The sequence below is a fragment of the Neovison vison genome, chromosome 14 (assembly GCF_020171115.1).
Source record: "Neovison vison isolate M4711 chromosome 14, ASM_NN_V1, whole genome shotgun sequence".
NCBI classification, from domain to species: domain Eukaryota; kingdom Metazoa; phylum Chordata; class Mammalia; order Carnivora; family Mustelidae; genus Neogale; species Neogale vison.
The window spans coordinates 32,515,670-32,535,980 of NC_058104.1; the positions used below are offsets into that span (position 1 = coordinate 32,515,670).

Consider the following 20,311-nt stretch of genomic DNA (forward strand, 5'->3'; position numbering starts at 1 on the left):
ATTCATCACTTACATATAACACCCAGCGCTCATCACAACACATGCCTTCCTTAATGACCATCATTTAGTTCATGCTTCCACCCACCTTTCCTCCAGCAACTCTGTTTATTTTCTAATTAAGTCTCTTACTGTTTGCCTTCCTCTCTGTTTTTCTTACTTTATTTTTCTTTCCCTTTCCTTATGTTCATGTTTTGTTTCTTACATTCCACACATGAGTGAAACCATGTGGTGTTTGTATTTGTCTGACTGGCTTATTTCATTTAGCCTAATACACTCTAGTTCCATGCATGTTATTGAAAATGACAAGCTTTCATTCTTTATGATAGCTGAGTAATATTCCATTCTATAGACCCCATCCTCGTGTGTGTGTGTGTGTGTGTGTTTAAGAGACTTACTAGAAATCTAGATTTATTTATTGTGTTATGTTAGTCACCATACAATACATCATTAATTTTTGATGTAGTGTTCCAAGATTCATTAACACCCAGTGCTCCCTGCAATACATGATAAATGGGACTGAGATATGCCACATCTTCTGTATCCATTCATCAGTTGGATATTTAAGCTCTTTCCATAGTTTGACTATTGTTGATAGTGCTGCTATAAACATTTGATTGCATGTGCCCCTTTTCATCCATTTTTTGTAAAGGATGTCCACTCTTAGTCAACATAGTAGTGGAAGTCCCAGCCACAGCAATCAGACAACAAATAGAAATAAAAGGCATCCACACTGGCAAGAAAGGAGTAAAACCTTCACTATTTGAAGATGACATGATATTGTATATAGAAACTCCAAAAGACTACTGTGCCCCTTTGCATCCGTTTTTTTAAAGGATGTCCACTCTTAGTCAACATAGTACTGGAAGTCCTAGCCACACAAATCAGACAACAAATAGAAATAAAAGGCATCCAAATTGGCAAGGAAGAAGTAAAGTTTTCACTGTGTGCAGATGACATGATATTGTACATAGAAACTCTAAAAGACCACTGAAAAACTACATGAATTCAGAAAAGTTGTGGGATACAAAATCATTGTACAGAAATCTTTTGCATATATAGAACAATAACGAAGCAACAGAAAGAGAAATTAAGGAATCAATTCCATTTATAATTGCACAAGAAACAATAAGATGCCTAGGAATAAACCTAATCAAAGAGGTGAAAGGCTTGTACTCTGAAATCTATAAAACACTGATGAAAGAAATTGAATATGACAGAAAGAAATGGAAAGACATTCCATACTCAAGGACTAGAAGAACAAATACTGTTTAAATGTCCATACTACCCAAAGCAATCTCCACATTTAACACAGCCCTTATCAAAATACCGCCAGCACTTTTCACAAAACTAGAACAAATAATCCTAAAATTTGTATGGAGCCACAAAAGTTCCCAAATAGCCAAAACATCCTTGACATTGTTTTCTTAATTTTATTTTCTGCTACTCACTGCTTGTATATGGAAATCCAAATGATTTTTTTGTATGTACTTAAAATACTATGACTTTTTGGTCTTATATCCCGTGCAACGAATTGACTCGTTTATTAGTTTTAATAGTTTCTTGTTGATTCCTTAAGATTTTTCCCATATGGAGGGTTATGTTTTTTGTGAATACCCTTACTTCTTCCTTCCAAAATTAAGGTTTTATTTTTTCTTTCTTTTTTTATTATTTATTTTAGTTGGCATACAGTACATCTTTAGTTTTTGATGTAGTGTTCCATGATTCATTATTTGCATATAGTGCTCATTATAACCTGTGTCCTCCTTAATACCCATCAGCATTCTACCCTATCCCCCTCTGCTCTGAAACCCTCAGATTCTTTCCCGAAGTCCATAGCCTCTCAAGGTTCATTTCCCCCTCTGATTTCCACCCCTTCAGTTTTCTTGTCCTTCCCCTAATGTCCTCTGTGCTATTCCTCATGTTCTGCATATGAGTGAAACCATATAATTGTCTCTCTCTGCTTGACTTATTTCACTTACCTTAATCCCCTCCAGTTCTACCCATATCTATGTAAATGGGAATTCATCCTTTCTGATGGCTGAGCAGTATTCCATTGTATATATGTACCTGTCTTCTTTCTCCATTCATCTGCTTAAAGGCATCTTGACTCCTTCCACAGTTTGGCTATTATGGACATTACTGCTATGAACATTGGGATGCATGTGCCCCTTCTTTTCACTACATCTGTATCTATGGGGTAAATACCCAGTAGTGCAATTGCTGGGTCACAGGATAGCTCTATTTTTAAATTTCTGAGAAACCTCCGTATTGTTTTCCAAAGTGGCTGTACCAACATGCACTCCCATCAACAGTGTAAGGGGGTTCCCCTTTCTCCACATCCTCTCCAACATTTGCTGTTTCCTGTTTTGTTAATTTTTGCCATTCTAACTGGTGCAAAGTGGTATCTTATTGTGGTTTTGATTTGAATTTCCCTAATGGCTAATGATGGTGAACACTTTTTCATGCATCTGTTAGTCATTTGTATGTTTTCTTTGGAGAAGTGTCTCTTCATGTTGTCTGCCCATTTTTTGGCTGGATTATTTGGTTTTCAGGTGTTGAGTTTGAGAAGTTCTTCATAGATATTGGATACTAGCCCATTTGCAAATATCTTCTCCCATTCTGTGGATTGCCTCTTAATTTTGTTGACTGTTTCCTTTGATGTGCAGAAGCTTTTTATCTTGATGAGGTCCCAAAAGATCATTTTTGCTTTTGTTTTCTTTGCCTTTGGAGACAGGTCTTGAGAGAAGTTGTTTGCCTGATGTTGAAGACATGTTCTCCTCTAGGATTTTGTTAGATTCCTGAGGTCTTTTACCCAGTTTGAGTTTATCTTCGTGTATGGTGTAAGAGAATGGTCCAACTTCATTCTTCTGTATATAACTGTCTAATTTTCCCAGCACCATTTACTGAAGAGACTTTCTCCATTGGATATTTTTTCCTGATTTGTTGAAAATTAGTTGACCATAGAGTTGAGGGCCCATTTCTGGAGACTCTATTCTGTTCCATTGAACTATGTGTCTGTTTTTGTGCTAATACCATGCTGTCTTGGTGATCACAGCTTTGTTATATAGCATGAAATTAGGCAACGTGATGTCCCCAGGTTTGTTTCTCTTTTTCAACATTTCCTTGGACATTCAGAGTCTTTTCTATATTTTATTTTACTGACTAGAACTTCCAGTACAGTGTTGAATAGAGGTGATGGAAATAAACATCCTTGCCTTGTTCCCAGTCTTAAGAGGAAAGCAATCCAGTCATTCATCATTAAGTATGATTTTTATCTGTAGGTTTTTCATAGATTCTCTTTATAAGTTTGAGAAGATCTATTCTATTCCTAGTTTATTAATAGTTTTTGCCTTGAGTGAGATTAAGTGCTTTTTCTGTGTCTTTGAGACATATTAAAATGTTAATATAATGTCTTAATTTAATTGATTTTTTCTGATGTTAAACCATATTGTTTAAGAGGACTCTGATGTTAATTTTATTTCCTTTTGCCGATAGCCTCTGAAAACTTCTATCTTCAGAAAATCATTATCTTTAATGTTGTGAAATTGTATCATGAACTATCCATCGATTTTCCCCCTTAATTTTGTTTAGCATTTGATGGCAATTTCAACCCAAAAGTTCTAGTCCTCATTAAGTGCTAGGAGACAATCTATAATTTCATTTATCACTTTTCCTCCATCCCTTCTCTTTTCTCTTTCTTGAATTCTTACTATTTGCTGTACCTTGTATTCTAATACAGAGACAGGTCTCTGGTTTCACACGGCTTTTATTGTAAGGGTTGGGACAGGTGGGAAAAAATTAAAAGGTTAGTAATAAAAACAGTGGTTGCATGTAGAAATAAAACAACAAGAGGGATAAATGAGGTAATTGGATAGAGTAACACGGGCACCTGGGTGGCACAGTCAGTTAAGTGTCTGCCTTCAGTTTAGGTCCTAATCCCCAGGGTCCTGGGATTGAGCCCTTTGTCAAACTCCCTGCTCAGTGGGGAGCCTGCCTCTCCCTCTACCTCTTCCCTTCCCCCTGCTTTCCCCCTTTCTCATGCTCACTTTCTCTCCCAAAAATATAAAATCTTTCTTAAAAAGTAATTTAGGCTACTCCAGACAGAACATTTATAGAGGACATCTCTGCAGAGTGGTATTGGATCTGATGACTAAAAGAATGAGATTGAACTAGCTAGAGAAGAGCTGGAAGAATGACATTCCAGACTGATGGAAGAGCAAGAACAAATGCTTCAAATTAGGGAAGGACTATATGTGTTTAAAGAACAGAATGGAGGCTTGTATGGCTGGTACAAGGAAGAAATAAAGCTGTACAACACCTTTATTAAATACCCTAAATACTGTTTCACAAGACCACAACAAAAATGTTTCATTTAGAGCTTCTCTGGGATTATGTCTCTTAGAGCCCAATTTTTTTTTCTTCTGTGGTTTATGCATGACTACCTACTGAGACATCTTTCCCTCTTACAAAAAGTCAACAAAATTTCAAGTTATCTGTTTCCCATTATCTCCCCCACTTCTGTTCTCCATGTTTTTATAGATTTATACATTTTTGTATATCTTTAATGATATTTGAAAGATTTTAGGGAAGGAAAGAAGCAAATGTGTGTTCTCAACTGACCATTTGAATGTGGGAAATCTTAAGTTTTTCAGGTAACATAGTAATTATTTGACTTTCGATATAGCTAAGCTTATGAAGCTGTCTAAATTTATCGTATTTTTCCTGGGAGAGTTTTACCAACTTCTTCAGTTATTGGTCTATTCTTTCTATTGTTCAATTCACATGAGTATGGCAATTTATATTTTTCTTTTAAAAATTATTTATTCTGAACTCATGACTAATGGCCAATTAATCTCTGACAAAGCAGGAAAGAATATCCAATGGGACAAAGACTTTTCAACAAATGGTGTTGGGAAAACTGGACAGCAACATGCAAAAGAATGAAACCTGGCCACTTTCTTACATCAGATACAAAGATAAACTCAAAATGGATTAAAGACCAAAATGTGAGACTTGAAATCATAAAAATCTGATGAGAGAATACAGGCAGTAATCTCTTTGACACCAGCCATAGCAGCCTCCTTCTAGATATGTCTCCTAAGGCGAGGGAAACAAAAGCAAAAATAAACTATTAGGACTTCATTAAAGTAAAAAGCTTCTGCACAGGGGTGCTTGGGTAGCTACATCAGTTAAGCATCCAACTTTTGATCTCATCTCAGATCCTGATCTCAGGGTCATAAGTTCAAGCACTTGATTTAAGTCTACTTAAAAAAAAAAAAAGAAAAAGAAAACTTCTGCACAGTGAAGGAAACAATCAATAAAACTAAAAAGCAAACTACAGAGTGGGAGAAGATAATTGAAAATGACAAACCAGATAAAGGGTTAGTATTTTAAATATACAAAGAATTATAAAACTCAACACCTGAAAAAAGAATGATCCAATTAAAAATGCACAGAAAATATAAATAGACATTTTTCCAAAGAGGACATCCAGAGGGCCAACAGATATGAAAAGATACTCAATATCACACTAATTATCAGGGAAATGCAAATCAAAACCACAGTGAGCTATCACTTCACACCTGTCAGAATGGCTAAAATCAGCCACACAAGAATCAACAAGAGTTGGTGAGGATGTGGAGATAGGGGAACCCTCTTACACTGTTGGTGGGAATCCAAACTGCTGAAGCCACTCTGAAGAACAGTATAGAGGTTCCTCAAAAAATTAAATAGACCTACCCTATGATCCAGCAATGGCATTACTAGTTATTTACCCAAAGAATACAAAAAATATTGATTTGATGGGATACATGCACCCCAATATTTATAGCAGCATTATCTACAATAGTCAAACTATGTAAAGTGTCCAAATGTCCATTGACTGATGAATGGATAAAGAAGATATGAGATATATATATATATGGCTGATATATATATATATATATATGAAACCTTGCCATTTGCAGTGACATGGATGGAGCTAAAGAGTAGTATGCTAAGCAAAATAAGTCAGCCAGAGAAAGGCAAATGCCACATGATTTCATACATATGTGGAATTTAAGAAACAAAACAAAAGAGCATGGGGGGGCAGGGGGAAGAGAGGCAGAGACAAATCAAGAAGCAGAGTATTAACTATAAAGAACAAAGTGTTGGTTACCAGAGGGAAGGTGATGGAGGAATGGGTAATGTAGGTGAGGGAGATTAAGGAGTGCAGTTGTGATAAGCACCAGATGATGTATGGAAGTGTTGAATCACTATATTGTAGACCTGAAACTAATATTATACTGTATGATAACTAACTGGAATTTTTAAAAATCTCTCTTTTCTTTTTAAAAAGTTGCTATAAAATATGAGTTTTGAAAAAAATTCTGATTTCCAGTCACTGACATAAAATTAAATATAGTTATTTTATTCTCTTCTGTAAGTCCTATCTACTTTCCCCTTCCTAATATAGTATACTTGGGGGGAGGGGTTCCCATATATTTTATTACACTTGATCACCAAAGGCTTATATAAATATACATCATTTTCAGGAATCAGTCTTTATTTTTATTCTCCCTTTTTAACTCTAAAAAGAATTAAAAAACTCTAAAAATTAAAAATTTTCTATTTTGTTAATTGCAACATTTTAAATTTTCTTGTCCTGTTTCAAATTTCTAAGTGAATATTTACCTCTCCTTCTTTTTGGAATAAAGTCTTAATAAAGGTATATATCTAATTAGGTTCTTTATATGTAATTTAATATTATAGTTTAAGTTTGAAAAATATCTATTTTGTTCATTTCAGATATTCTTTGTATAATTTGCTTCTGCCTTTGCTTTACTTAGTGTTACTGCATATGGTCACAGTATTTGGCAATTATACTATAAAACTATATCACGAAATGAAAAAACAACCCAGAAAATGGGAGAGAATATTTGCAAACCACATATCACGTAACAGGTTAATATTCAATATAGATAAGGAATGCGGTCAACTTAATAACAAAAATGATCCAGTTTAAAAATGGGCAGAGAACCATAAGGGAAGGGAAGGAAAACTGAATGGGAAAAAATCAGAGAGGGAAACAAACCATGAAAGACTCTGGACTCTGGGAAACAAACTGAGGGCTGCAGAAGGGAGGGGGTGAGGGATGGGGTGACTGGGTATTGGGTATTAAGGAGGGAATATATTGTGATGAGCACTGGGTGTTATGCACAACTAATGAATCTTTGAACACTACATCGAAAACTAATGATGTACTAGTATATGATTAGATATCTATACCTATTAGAATACCTATCTAGATATCTAATACCTATTAGAATGGCTGATATCAAGAAGACAGTAGATGATAGGTGCTGACAAGGATGTGGTGAAAAGGGAACTTTTATACATTGTTGGTGGAAATTTAAATTACTCCAACCACTATGGAAAACAATATGGGGTTTCCTCAAAAAGCTAAAAAATAGATCTACCACATGATCCAGCAATTCTATTCTAAGTAGATGCACAAAGGAAATGAAAACAGGCTTTTGACAAGATATATCCACTCCCATGCATATATCACAGCATTATTCACAACAGCCAAGATATGGAAACAACCAAATGCCCACCAGTGGATGAATGGGTAGAAAAACAATATGGTACATAAACACAATGGAATGTTATTCAGCCATGGAAACAGAAGATGCTCTTCCATTTGAGACAACATGGGCGAAACAAGCAAATTATGCTAAACAAGATTAGTCAGACTGAAACAAGTACTGTATGGTATCACTTATATCTAGAGTCTAAGAAACTTAAACCTGTAAAAACAGGGTAAAATTTTGGTTAACTGGGAGTGGAGGACAGTTGTTAAGAGTGATGGTGTTTAAAATTACAAATTTATAATGAGTACTAAATAAGCCATAGAGCCCTAATGCACAATATAATAAATATAGATAATAATATTGTACTATAATTATGTAATGTAATCAATATTACTACATTGGCAATCACATTCCAATACATAAATTTTTTGAAGTAGCATGCTATAACACCTTAAACTTACACAATGTTAAATGTCAAATATATTCAATAAGAAATGCATAGTAGGACATCACTTCTTACCCATGTGGATGGCCATAATAAAAAAATGAAAAATATCAAAGGTTTGGTGAGAATGTGGAGCAATTCTTACTCTCATATATTGCTGGTATGAATGTAAAATGTTGCAGCTGCTGTGGAAAACAGTTTGGTGGTCCCTCAGAAAGTTAAACATAGAATTACCATATGACCCAACAATTCCACCCCTGAATATATATCCAAAAGAACTGAAAAGAAGTATTTAAACAAGAACTTGTACACAAATACTCAGAGCAAATTATTCGTAATGGTTTTTTCCCAGAAAAATTGGAAGCAATCCAGATGTTCATGCTCTGATAAGTGGATAACAAAATGTGGTTTATCCATACAATGGAGTAATACTCAACAATAAAGAGAAATGAATTACAGGCAGGTGTTACAACATGGGTGAGCCTTCAAAACATTATGCTAAATGAAAAGAGCCAGATACAAAAGGCCACTTACTCTATGATTCCATTTATATTTAATGTTCAAAATAGGCAAATCCATAGAGACAGATTAGTGGTTACCGGTGGTTAGGTGGAGGAGGTTAATAATGACTGTTTCATAGATAGTGGATTTTCTTTTGGGGTAATGAAATTGTTATGGATCTAGGTAGTGGTAATTGCTACACAACATTGTGAATATATTAAGTGCCACTGAATTATACACTTTAAAAAGGTAAGTTTTATGTGTATTTTGTTACAGTAAAACAAATTGCATTTCTTCATATTAGCACAAATCAGAAAACACAATTCTGATAAAAAGAGTAATTTATCTTACATTTCAGAGATGTCTGCTATTTGAACATGTAGAATTTAGTTGTTTGTATTAGCTAATTTTCTCTGTAGTAGGCCAAAAACTATAAGCTATTTACATTTCATTCAATGTATTCATTCAAATGGACATTCAAATGTCCATTTACGTTTCAACTATTTGTTGTTTTCTTCCTTATGATTATTGCCATCATATTCTTTTTTTACTTAAAATTTTTACCTATTTATAGAATAAAGGTTTTTCTTACGTTAAAGGACTTTAATTGTTTGGCATGACCTAGGTATGCCACAAATACCTTTATTTTGTTTGCTTTCTTTAATTACTAAGCATTGTGTTCATGGAGGCTCAGCCTTTACAATTCATTGAGTATGTGGTTATGTTGTCCTGGTAAAAACTAGAAGAAAAAAAAATCACTGGCAGAAGAACTTTTATAAAAACCATAAAAATCCAGAAAGATAAATTAATAAAATATTAAGATAATTATTTCCCATATTCTATACTTCCTTAAATATAATTTAAAATTCATTTGACCCTATATTTCTTAACTTTGGTGTCACCTTAGACTTTGTATCAGTTTTTAAAGTAAGGCTATTTGTCTTTTATCATCCTCAGCTACTGAGAAGAGTGTCTATAATTTTGGAACACATGGGATTGCAAAGTATTTGACTGCATTGGCTGTCTTGGGCTTATTTTATCTCCTTTTGCTTTTGTGTGTGGAGACTACATCCTGGAGCCTGCAAAACTTTATCTCTCATAAAATTTTATCTAATGTCCACAACCTATTTACAAAAGGCATGAAGGTGAGTAACTAAGGTAGACTTTAGATACAATTCAAAGAAAGCTCATTATTAGGCCAAAATGTATGAATCTACATATTCTTACCTCTATTCCTTGATAATGAAAATATCACACAGTTATGTCAAGTCTAACTGGAACTAATTTGAATCATATACCTCATTTTAGTTGGGTTGACTATGATAGAAAGCACTGTCTTGTGCACTTACTGTCTTTGAGATGTATTTGGTTATAATTATATTATAATTATGGAATTGATTTCTTAAAAGCTATGTAGTGGTGGGTATTAAGAATAGCATGTTTTGGGATGAGCAGTGGGTGTTATAGGCAGCTAAAGAATTGTTGAACACTACAACAAAAACTTATGATGTATGATGTGATGGCTAACTGAAATATATACATGACATATGATATATATATCACTTACCATCATATAACTTTTGATGTATGATATAATGGCTAACTGAAACATATATATATGTTCTCTCTCTAAAATAAGTAAATAAAATTTTAAGATTCTCTCTCTGCCCCTCCCCTCTTTGCACAAACACACACTCGGAAAAAAATACATCATTTTCATTTCACTTCATCTCTTCTCCCACTCCATAATCTGCCTTTTAGTTTTGTTGATTGTCTCCTTCACTGTGCAGAAGTTTTTTATTTTAATTTATTTTTTAATTTATTTTCAGCATAACAGTATTCATTATTTTTTCACCACACCCAGTGCTCCATGCAATCCGTGCCCTCTATAATACCCACCACCTGGTACCCCGACCTCCCACCCCCCGCCCCTTCAAAACCCTCAGATTGTTTTTCAGAGTCCATAGTCTCTCATGGTTCATGAGGTTCTAATAGTTTATCTTTGCATTTGTTTCCCTTGCCTCAGGAAACATATCTAGAAGGAAGTTACTACAGCCAATGTCAAAGAGGTTACTGCCTGTATTCTCCCCTAGGATTTTTATCCTGTCTCAAATTTAGGTCTAAAATCCATTTTTGTGTGTGGTATAAGAAAGTGGTCCAGTTTCATTCTTTTGCATGTTGCTGTCCAGTTGTCTCAACACCATTTGCTGAAGAGACTTTTTCCCTGTGGGTAGTCTTTCCTGCTTTGTCAGAGAATTAACTGACCATATAGTTGTGGGATCATTTCTAGGTTTTCTATTCTGTTCCATTGACCCTTGTATCTATTTTCATGCTAGTACAATACTCTTTGGATCTCTACAGCTTTGTAATATAACTTGAAGTCTGGAATTATGATGCCTCCAGCTTTGCTTCACTGTTTCAAGGCTGCTTTGGCTATTCAGGGTCTTTTGTGGTTCTAAACAAATTTTAGCTCTGCAAAAAAAATTGTTAGTATTTAGGTAGGTATTACATTGAATATGTAGATTGCTTTGTGTAACATGAACATTTTAACAATATTTTTTCTTTTAATCCATGAGTATGGAATGTCTTTCCAATTCTTTATATAATTTTCAATTTCTTTCATCAATGTTTTATAGTTTTCAGAGTACAGATCTTTAGTTAGATTTATTCCTAAGTATCTTGGTTTTTTGTAAAATTGTAAATGAGATTGATTCCTTAATTTCTCTTTCTACTGCTTCATTATTAGTGTATAGAAATACAACAGATTCCTGGATGTCGATTTTGTATACTGAAACTACTGAATTCATGTATCAGTTCCAATAAATCTTTTTGGTGGAGTCTTTCTACGTTGTTTTCTACATTGAGGATCATGTTGTCTGAAAATAGAGAAAGTTTGACTTCTTCCTTGCTGATTTGGATGCCTTTTATTTTGTTCTTGTTGTTGTTGCTGTTGTCTGAATTCCATGGCTAGGACTCAGTACTACGTTAAATAACAGTGATGAGAGTGAACATCTGTCTTGCTCCTGACCATAGAGGATGATATCAGCTGTGGGTTTTTCATAGATGGCCTTTATTGTGTTGAGGTATGTTCCCTATAACCTGACTTTGTTGAGATTTTTTTTTTTATCATGAATGAATGTTGTTCTTTGTCAAGTGCTTTTTTCTGCATCTTGTGAAATGATCATATGGTTCTTAGCCTAGATGCCCCTGCAATGAAGAAGTTGTTCCCTTTAGCTTTTGGGAGTACTATCTTCAGACAACCTTCACTTGTCATTATCTTTATGGATTGCTTCATCTATAAAAATTCTTATCTCTCTAGGTGACACTTCTTCCCAGATGGCCAGCATCCAATCACTTGCAGATACAAGAGCAAAATGCTTTGTGTTCTCAATGCCTCTCAAAGAACTTCAAGGCTTTCCATGGGGTCAACTGAGAATATCATTTGGCCTGCATCACAGCTTAACTTCTCCCTCTGCCTACTCCCGATTCCTTCCTCTCCTTCACACAGGTTTTGGTCCCAAGGGAACTCTACCTGCAAGTTAGTTGCAAGAGAGTTCTAAGAAAGTATATAATAAGATGGGGTTTTAGGACTAGTTGATTCCCCAACTCAGCTGTCAATGAGGTCCATGTTACTGGTAGCAAAGGAAACAGATTTCCTCTGACACAAAGTAGTAGTCTAGTTGTTAATTTTTTCACCCGTGTTGTCAAGAGTGTCAAGTCAAGAGAATGCACTGATTGATGTGTATATCAGAGAATCAAGAAATATGGGGAAAATAGCACACATTAGAACAATGGAATTGTGAAACTATTGCTAAGCTCTTTGGTTTAGAAAATAAAAGGCCAGGAGTTACTAGTAGGAAACTGAAAGCCTCCTTTTTCACTTTCACTGTGAAAGTGAAAGGGCTTCCTTGATCACATCTAATGGATCCCTTATTACCTTCAGTGGAAGTGCAAAGTGAGTACTGGGATCAATGTCCAATTTTCGGATTTGATGAGCTCCAGGAACATCAAACTATCAATCAAGGCATATCTGCTATGCCAAGATCACAACTCTTGTTAGAAAGGAATGGGACACTGATACATGGAATAGGGACATCTGAGTTAATGACCCAAAAATCTTAAATTCCCAGATTTCCCTAAACAATCTGAGTCTAAAGAAGTGACACACTGAGCACCTGGGTGGCTCAGTGGGTTAAGCCTCTGCCTTCAGTTCAGATCATGATCATGGGGTCCTGGGATCGAGCCCCACATCAGGCTCTCTGCTCAGCGGGGAGCCTGTTTCCTCCTCTCTCTCTGCCTGCCTCTATGCCTACTTATGATCTCTCTCTCTGTCAAATAAATAAATCTTTTTAAAAAAAAAGAAGTGACACACTTCTCTTTGATAAGAATTCATACTCCCTTTTCAGGCAAAGAAAATTTGGAGGCCTCCCCTGCAAAACAGCATGTTCTGATTCACAGCTTTCATAATCTACCAAATACTCCCTCACTAATCAGTAGAACACAAAGACAGAAAAGACTATAAGACACTATCTACCAAATAAATCTAATTTGCATTTATAGAACATAACCCATAATAAGAGTAGTACATATGGAACCGTCAACCAAAATACATCAGTCACAATTTTAAAATAATAGAAATGCAGTGCTTTCTGATCATCTTTAAATTTGACTATAAATGAATAACAGAAATATAATGGGAAAACCTCTATAAACATTGGGAAATTAAGAAACACACATCTCTGGAACACATTCATCAAAATTAGAGGCAATTAGGAAATATTTTGAACTGAATGAAAATGAAAATACAGCATACCAAAATTTGTGGGATGTGACTAAAGCATTGTTTTAATAGAAATTTAAAGTATTTTTAAAAGATTTTATTTATTTATTTGACAGACAGATCACAAGTAGGTAGAGAGGCAGGCAGAGAGAGAGAGGGGAAACAGGCTCCCTGCTGAGCAGAGAGCCTGATGCGGGGCTTGATTCCAGGACCCTGAGATCATGACCTGAGCCAAAGGCAGAGGTTTAACTCACTGAGCCACCCAGGTGCCCCTAGAAATTTAAAGGGGCGTTAGAGAGTAGTAGGGAATTTGGGTAAATTGGAAGGGGAGGTGAACCATGAGAGACTATGGACTCTGAAAAACAGTCTGAGGGGTTTGAAGTGGTGGGGGGGTGGGAGGTTGGGGTACCAGGTGGTGGGTATTATAGAGGGCACAGCTTGCATGGAGCACTGGGTGTGGTGAAAAAATAATGAATACTGTTTTTCTGAAAATAAATAAATTGGGAAAAAAGGAAAAAAAAAGTATTAAATGCTTATATTATTCATGAAAAAAATGTCCCATTTTATTTTTTTATCCCCTTCTCCTATGTTCATCTGTTTTGTTTCTCAAATTCCACATACAAGGGAAATCCTAAGGTATTTGTCTTCCTGAATGAATTATTTCACTTAGTATAATACCCTCTAGTCCCATTTACGTCGTTGCAAATGGCAAGATTTCATGTTTTTTGATGGCTGCATAGTACTCCATTACATATATATCACATCATATATATATATATAAAACACTGCCACCAGCAGTGGGAGCCTATATATATATGTGAGATATATATATCACATTTTGATGGCTGCATAGTATTCCTGTGTGTGTGTGTGTGTGTGTATGTGTATAAACACTGCCATCAGCAGTGGGAGTTCAGTATATATATATCTTTATGTATAAGGATATATATCTTTATATATATATATAAAATATATGTGATATATCTGCTAATGGATATCTGGGATTCTTTCATATATTGACTATTGTGAACATTGCTGCTATAAACATTGAGGTGCAGGTGTCCCGTTTGTATCCTCTGGATAAATACCTAGTAGTGCAACAGTGGGGTCTAGGGTAGCTCTATTTTTAAGTTGTTTTTTTTTTTTAAGATTTTATTTATTTATTTGACAGACAGAGTTTACAAATAGGTGAAGAGGCATGTAGAGAGAGGAAGGAAAGCAGGCTCCCCGCTGAGCAGACAGCCTGATACGGGGCTCCATCCCAGGACACTGGGATCATGACCTGAGCCGAGAGCAGAGGCTTTAACCCACTGAGACACCCAGGCAGCCCTCTATTTTTAAGTTTTTGAGGAACCTCATCCTCTCTTCAAGAGTGGCTGCAACAGTTTGCATTTCCCCAAACAGTGTAAGAGCATTCTTCTTTCTCCACATCTCACCAATATCTGTTGTTGTTTCCTGAGTTGTTAATTTTAGCCATTCTGAAAGAGAGTTAACCCATAAGAGATGCTGAATTCTAAGAAATAAACTGAGGATTGCTGGAGAGGAGGTGGTTGGAGGGAAGGGATAATTGGGCGATGGGCATTAAGGAGGGCACTTGATGAAATGAGCACTGGATGTTACATGCAACCAACAAATAACTAAATTCTACCTCTGAAACTAAAAAAAAAAGAAGTCCCAGGTTAATAATTGAAACTTCCTCCTCAACAAATTAGGAAAAGAAGCAAAATATACTCAGAGCAAGCAGAAGTAAATAAAAATAAAAGAAATAAAACTGAAAACAGAAGAGTAATTGAGAAAAATTAATGAATGCAACCAAAAACCAATTTTTAAAAATGATTATAATTGATAAATCTATAGCCAGAGCAATCATGAAATAGAAACATATTGTCAGTATGAGGACAAATGAAAAGATTTCACTATGGATACCACAGAACTTAAAATCCAGCCTATGTCATAAATTTGTTACCTTAGCTGAAATAGAACAATTCCTAGAAAGACCTTATCAAAACTCACTCAAGAATAAAGAAACTAAATAGTTTTTTCAATTAAAGACATTATTTGCATAGTATAAAACCTCCAAAAAAGAAAATGCTAAGCCTGTATAATTTCACAAATTCTATCAAAAAAATTAAAGAAACAGCATCAATTCTGCATTTTTTCCTCCAGAAAGAAGATGTGAGAACATTTTCCAACTCATTTTGTGAAACCGTCAGTACTCTAATACCAAAATGGAGAAATTAGAAAAAAAAAACAGTATCCCTCAAGAACACAGACACATAAATTCTCAACAAAATATTCACAATAGAACCCAAGAATATATGGAAGGAAGAATAAACTGTGAACAAATGGAGTTTATTCCATGAATATAAAGCTAGTTTAATATTTGAAAATGAATATTAGCCACAAGGTCAATAGTCTCAAGAAGAAAAACCACATGTTCATGCCAATTATTGCATAAAAAGCATTTGACAACATTCAATATCCATCTGTGATTTTTCAAAAAACTGCTGACCAAGGAAAGAAAGGAAACATTTCAACCTGATAAGTGGGATTCACTTAGATAGTCTGCAGCAAACATGATGATAAAAGAGTGAATGTTTCCCCCCTAAGATCAAAAGCAAGGAAAAGATGTTCATTTTGACTGCTCCCATACATCCAATTTTTAGACTGGAAAAGAAAAAAACATTTAAAGCAGCTCTCTAGTCACTCTTCTAACTAGCATGTTTCCTGAGCTAAATATATTCTCCCACTCCATTCTTCCTTAATGAAGTACCATCAAATGAGCATTTGATGCAAAAATAGACAATTCAAAAACAACAACAACAACAAAGCTGTGCTCAAACACTACAAATTACTATTCACAAAACATGCCCTGTTGGTTCATTGCTACTTATCTCTCACTGAGCTCCCACTGCTGATGGCAACATTCTTTCTTCCCCACCACATCTTCACTCTTTCAATGAATCCCTACTTATTCAAGCTTTGACTTCACCTCTAGAGGGTATTTCCTTAAAAAAAAATTTCATTCTTTTTTAAAAATTGGATCTCACGACATCTGTATCTTTGGGGTAAATACCCAGTAGTGCAATGGCAGGGTCATAGGGAAGCTCTATTTTTAATTTCTTGAGGAATCTCCACACTTCTCCAAAGTGGCTGCACCAACTTGCATTCCCACCAACAGTGTAAGAGGGTTCCCCTTTCTCCACATCCCCTCCAACACATGTTGTTTCCTGTCTTGTTAATTTTGGCCATTTTAACTGGTGTAAGGTGATATCTCAATGTGGTTTTAATTTGAATCTCCCTGAGGGCTAATGATGATGAACATTTTTTCATGTGTCTGATAGCCATTTGTGTGTCTTGATTGGAGAAGTGTCTGTTCATATCTTCTGCCCATTTTTTGATATGATTGTCTGTTTTGTGTGTGTTGAGTTTGAGGAGTTCATTATAGATGCCCTTCAATGGACAAATGGATAAGGAAAATGTGGTCCATATACACTAGGGAGTATTATGCCTCCCATCAGAAAGGACGAATACCCAACTTTTGTAGCAACATGGATGGGACTGGAAGAGATTATGCTGAGTGAAATAAGTCAAGCAGAGAGAGTCAATTATCATATGGTTTCACTTATTTGTGGAGCATAACAAATAGCATGGAGGACATGGGGAGTTAGAGAGGAGAAGGGAGTTGGGGGAAATTGGAAGGGGAGGTGAATCATGAGAGACTATGGACTCTGAAAAACAATCTGAGGGGTTTGAAGTGGCAGGGGGGTGGGAGGTTGGGGGTACGAGGTGGTGAGTATTATAGAGGGCACAGATTGCATGGAACACTGGGTGTGGTGCAAAAATAATGAATACTGTTATGCTGAAAATAAATAAAAAATAAATTTTAAAAAATTGGATCTCATGGTATCCTCAACATATTTTATTTGTAACAAATCACACTAAACAACAATATTAGTACCAGTGTGGCTTTTGTTTTCCATGAAGTACCCATGTTATTGGCAAGAACATACTACTTACTCACAGCTCTAGAAACACTCTTGAAATCTAAGCAAGTCAAGAATAAACTTATTGCATGAGAGCTCAGGAAATTGGTAGGAATGTTCTCGGAAATTAAGCAAACATTTTCTGACATCTTTGATATTACTTCCTTGGTCCAGCATTCAGAAGGTCCTTCGTTAAACCAGATACTTAAAGTGTATTCTTATCTGTGATTTTTGTCTTAAAAATGTAGGCTGTAGTGTCCTGTCAAGTGGTCAAGGACTATGAAGATGAAGATGTAAAAAATGAAGAAAACAGAGCCCTGACACTACCTCCCAAGTTAAAGAATATCCCACTGGTTTTGAAAGAACTTACAAAGGTAATGTCATTCAATAATCGACATTGTCCTGAACTGTAGCCCACCATCCCTGGCAAGAATTTATTGGTAGTACTACTAATCTATTAGTAGAGTACTTCTAATCTAATCTACTAATATCTTAGTTCTATGGGATCTGTATATATCTGGTAAAATATAAGGCTGAGAGTGGAAGAGTGAAACTGTCACAGGTACCAGTCTATAGGGATTTGAGGTTATGGTTGTAGTTGGCCCATAATCGGTGCTCCAGTACACTATGGGGGTTTTTTTCCGTATTTTCTCAGGTTTATTATAAGTGTCCAGTTGTAAAGGCTATAAGAAATATCTCCCTTGTAGTCCAGAAATCTGAGTCCTTTGGATTACTTGGATTAAGTGGAGCTGGGAAAACCACTACCTTCAAAATATTGACTGGAGAGGAGACCACAACATCTGGAGCTGTGTTGATTGATGGCTTTAACATTACCAAAAATATCAGAAAGGTATTTCTGTTACTAATCACTGAGTTGGTACCCTAAAGGAGGAGGCAACTGGGCAAGTAGGTGGGAGACATGAAAGGGAATGTAGAAGTGCATGTGTGTGTGTGTGTGTGTGTGTGTACATATATACATACTCTTTCCTCAAAAGTAACAGAATCCAGGGACAACAATAGTCATGATAACATATTGAGTTTGGGAAAAGGCAAATATTCTTTCTGTTTGAGACAAAGTATGAGTATCTTTAACAGGCCAAATTAGAAAAAGTAAGAGTAGTTATTTCACTTAAACTATCATGACACAATTAAGATTTTGGTATGAAAAAAATTATTAGAAAAAGTAATTGTGAAAGATGTTAAGGAAGTTACATTGACAGGGTTTGGTTTCCATTTGAACGTGGGTTATAAGGAAAACAAATTATCTTAAGATATGGCCCAGATTTCTATCATGATCCAGTGAACAGGTGAAAGTTCCACTTACCATTATAGTAAACACAGGAACTGAGTGTGTTTGAAAGAGGGTATGTTGGGGCGCCTGGGTGACTCAGTGGGTTAAACCTCTGCCTTCGGCTCAGGTCATGATCTCGGGGTCCTGGGATCGAGCCCCACTTCAGGCTCTCTGCTCAGTGGTGAGCCTGCTTCCTCCTCTCTCTGCCTGCCTCTCTGCCTACTTGTGATCTCTCTCTCTCTCTCTCTGTCAAGTGAATGGATAAAATCTTTAAAAAGAAAAAAACAATCTGAGGGGTTTGAAGTGGCAGGGGTGGGTGGGACATTGGGGTACCAGGTGGTGGCTCACGGATTGCATGGAGCACCGGGTGTGGTGAAAAAATAATGAATACTGTTACGCTGAAAATAAATAAATTAATTTAAAAAATAAAAAATTTTAAAAAAAAGAGGTTATGTTGAGTATAAGATACCTATGACACCTACCTATGAGAGAACAACCAACACTTGGAATCTATGAATTGATGTAGAGATATAAATTTGGGATTTATCAAAATACAAGTGAAATTTGAAATGGGTAGATAAGATAATCTATTGGGCAGATGTATAATAATGAGAAGAGAGTTAGGGGATGAATCCTGAGGACTAACAACATTTCTAAAATAGAATAACTGAAGAAAATATTGGGTGGAATTAGTGAAATAGTAGGAAAATCTGGATAAAGTTTTATTGCACAATCTGCATGAAAAGAAGATGTCAAGAAGAAAATAGAAATGTCAGGCAGGTAGACCTGAATAGTATACACTGGACATCATTGAAACCTGAAGCAGTGGGTTGACACACAGGTGAGGATGGGAAATACTGAATGTGGACAAAACATAAAAGAAAGGCAGCTGTCAAAACAGGAAAAAGAGTGACACCCAGAGTTTTAGAAAATGACAAAGAATCATAATTTCTAGTAACTAGTAACTAAATCATGTTTGTATAAATGGGGGGAAAGCAGTAAAAAGTTTAAAATATATAGCAACAGGAGCTCTCTGAGAAAAGAATGTATTCTTCAAATGAACCATAAATCAAAACAATATAAAAAGGTATACAAATAAGTTTAATTCCCTTTCCTACCCACCTTTCTTTCATCCCTTCCCACAGAAAAAGATAACCACTTTTATCACACTACATACACTTTATGCATATTCAACAAAACATAATGATCTATCTTCTGTTGCATTACACAAAATGTAACATACACAATCTTTAGGACCTTGCCAAAATGCTTTCCATTTATGGTTATACAAATTTGTACTACACAAGCAATTTTTGCAAATGCCTATTTCTCTAGACCAACCACGGCAGAGTATATGATCAACTCTTGGGGATTTTTGCCAGTCTGGTAGATTTTTCTCAAATGGCACTTTGGTGTAGCTTTAATTTTTCTCTTATTATAAATGAGGTTGCCTAGCTTTTTAAAGAAAAATTTTATATAATAAAGGTGTGCAACATGATGGTATATCTATAATAAAGGTGTACAACATTATACACACACACACACACACACACACACACACATAGTTACTTTAGGCAAACTAATCAACACATCTTCTCTTTATTGAAGAGACTGTCTTTTTTCCATTGGGTATTTTTTCCTGCTTTATCAAAGATTTGTTGACCAGAGAGTTGAGGGTCCATTTCTGGGCTTTCTGTTCTGTTCTGTTGATCTATATGTTTGTTTGTTTTTGGTTTT

General features: G+C 35.5%; 1 protein-coding gene across 1 annotated transcript in view; it reads left to right on the forward strand.

Annotated features, from left to right (window-relative positions):
* Positions 1–20,311, forward strand: part of LOC122895475 (phospholipid-transporting ATPase ABCA3-like) — a 169,910-nt gene that overhangs the window by 128,085 nt on the left and 21,514 nt on the right. Inside the window, exons 23-25 of the mRNA XM_044232902.1 lie at positions 9,475–9,662; positions 17,532–17,657; positions 17,939–18,133. Coding sequence (XP_044088837.1) covers positions 9,475–9,662; positions 17,532–17,657; positions 17,939–18,133 — 509 coding nt within the window. The remainder of the gene's footprint in view (positions 1–9,474; positions 9,663–17,531; positions 17,658–17,938; positions 18,134–20,311) is intronic.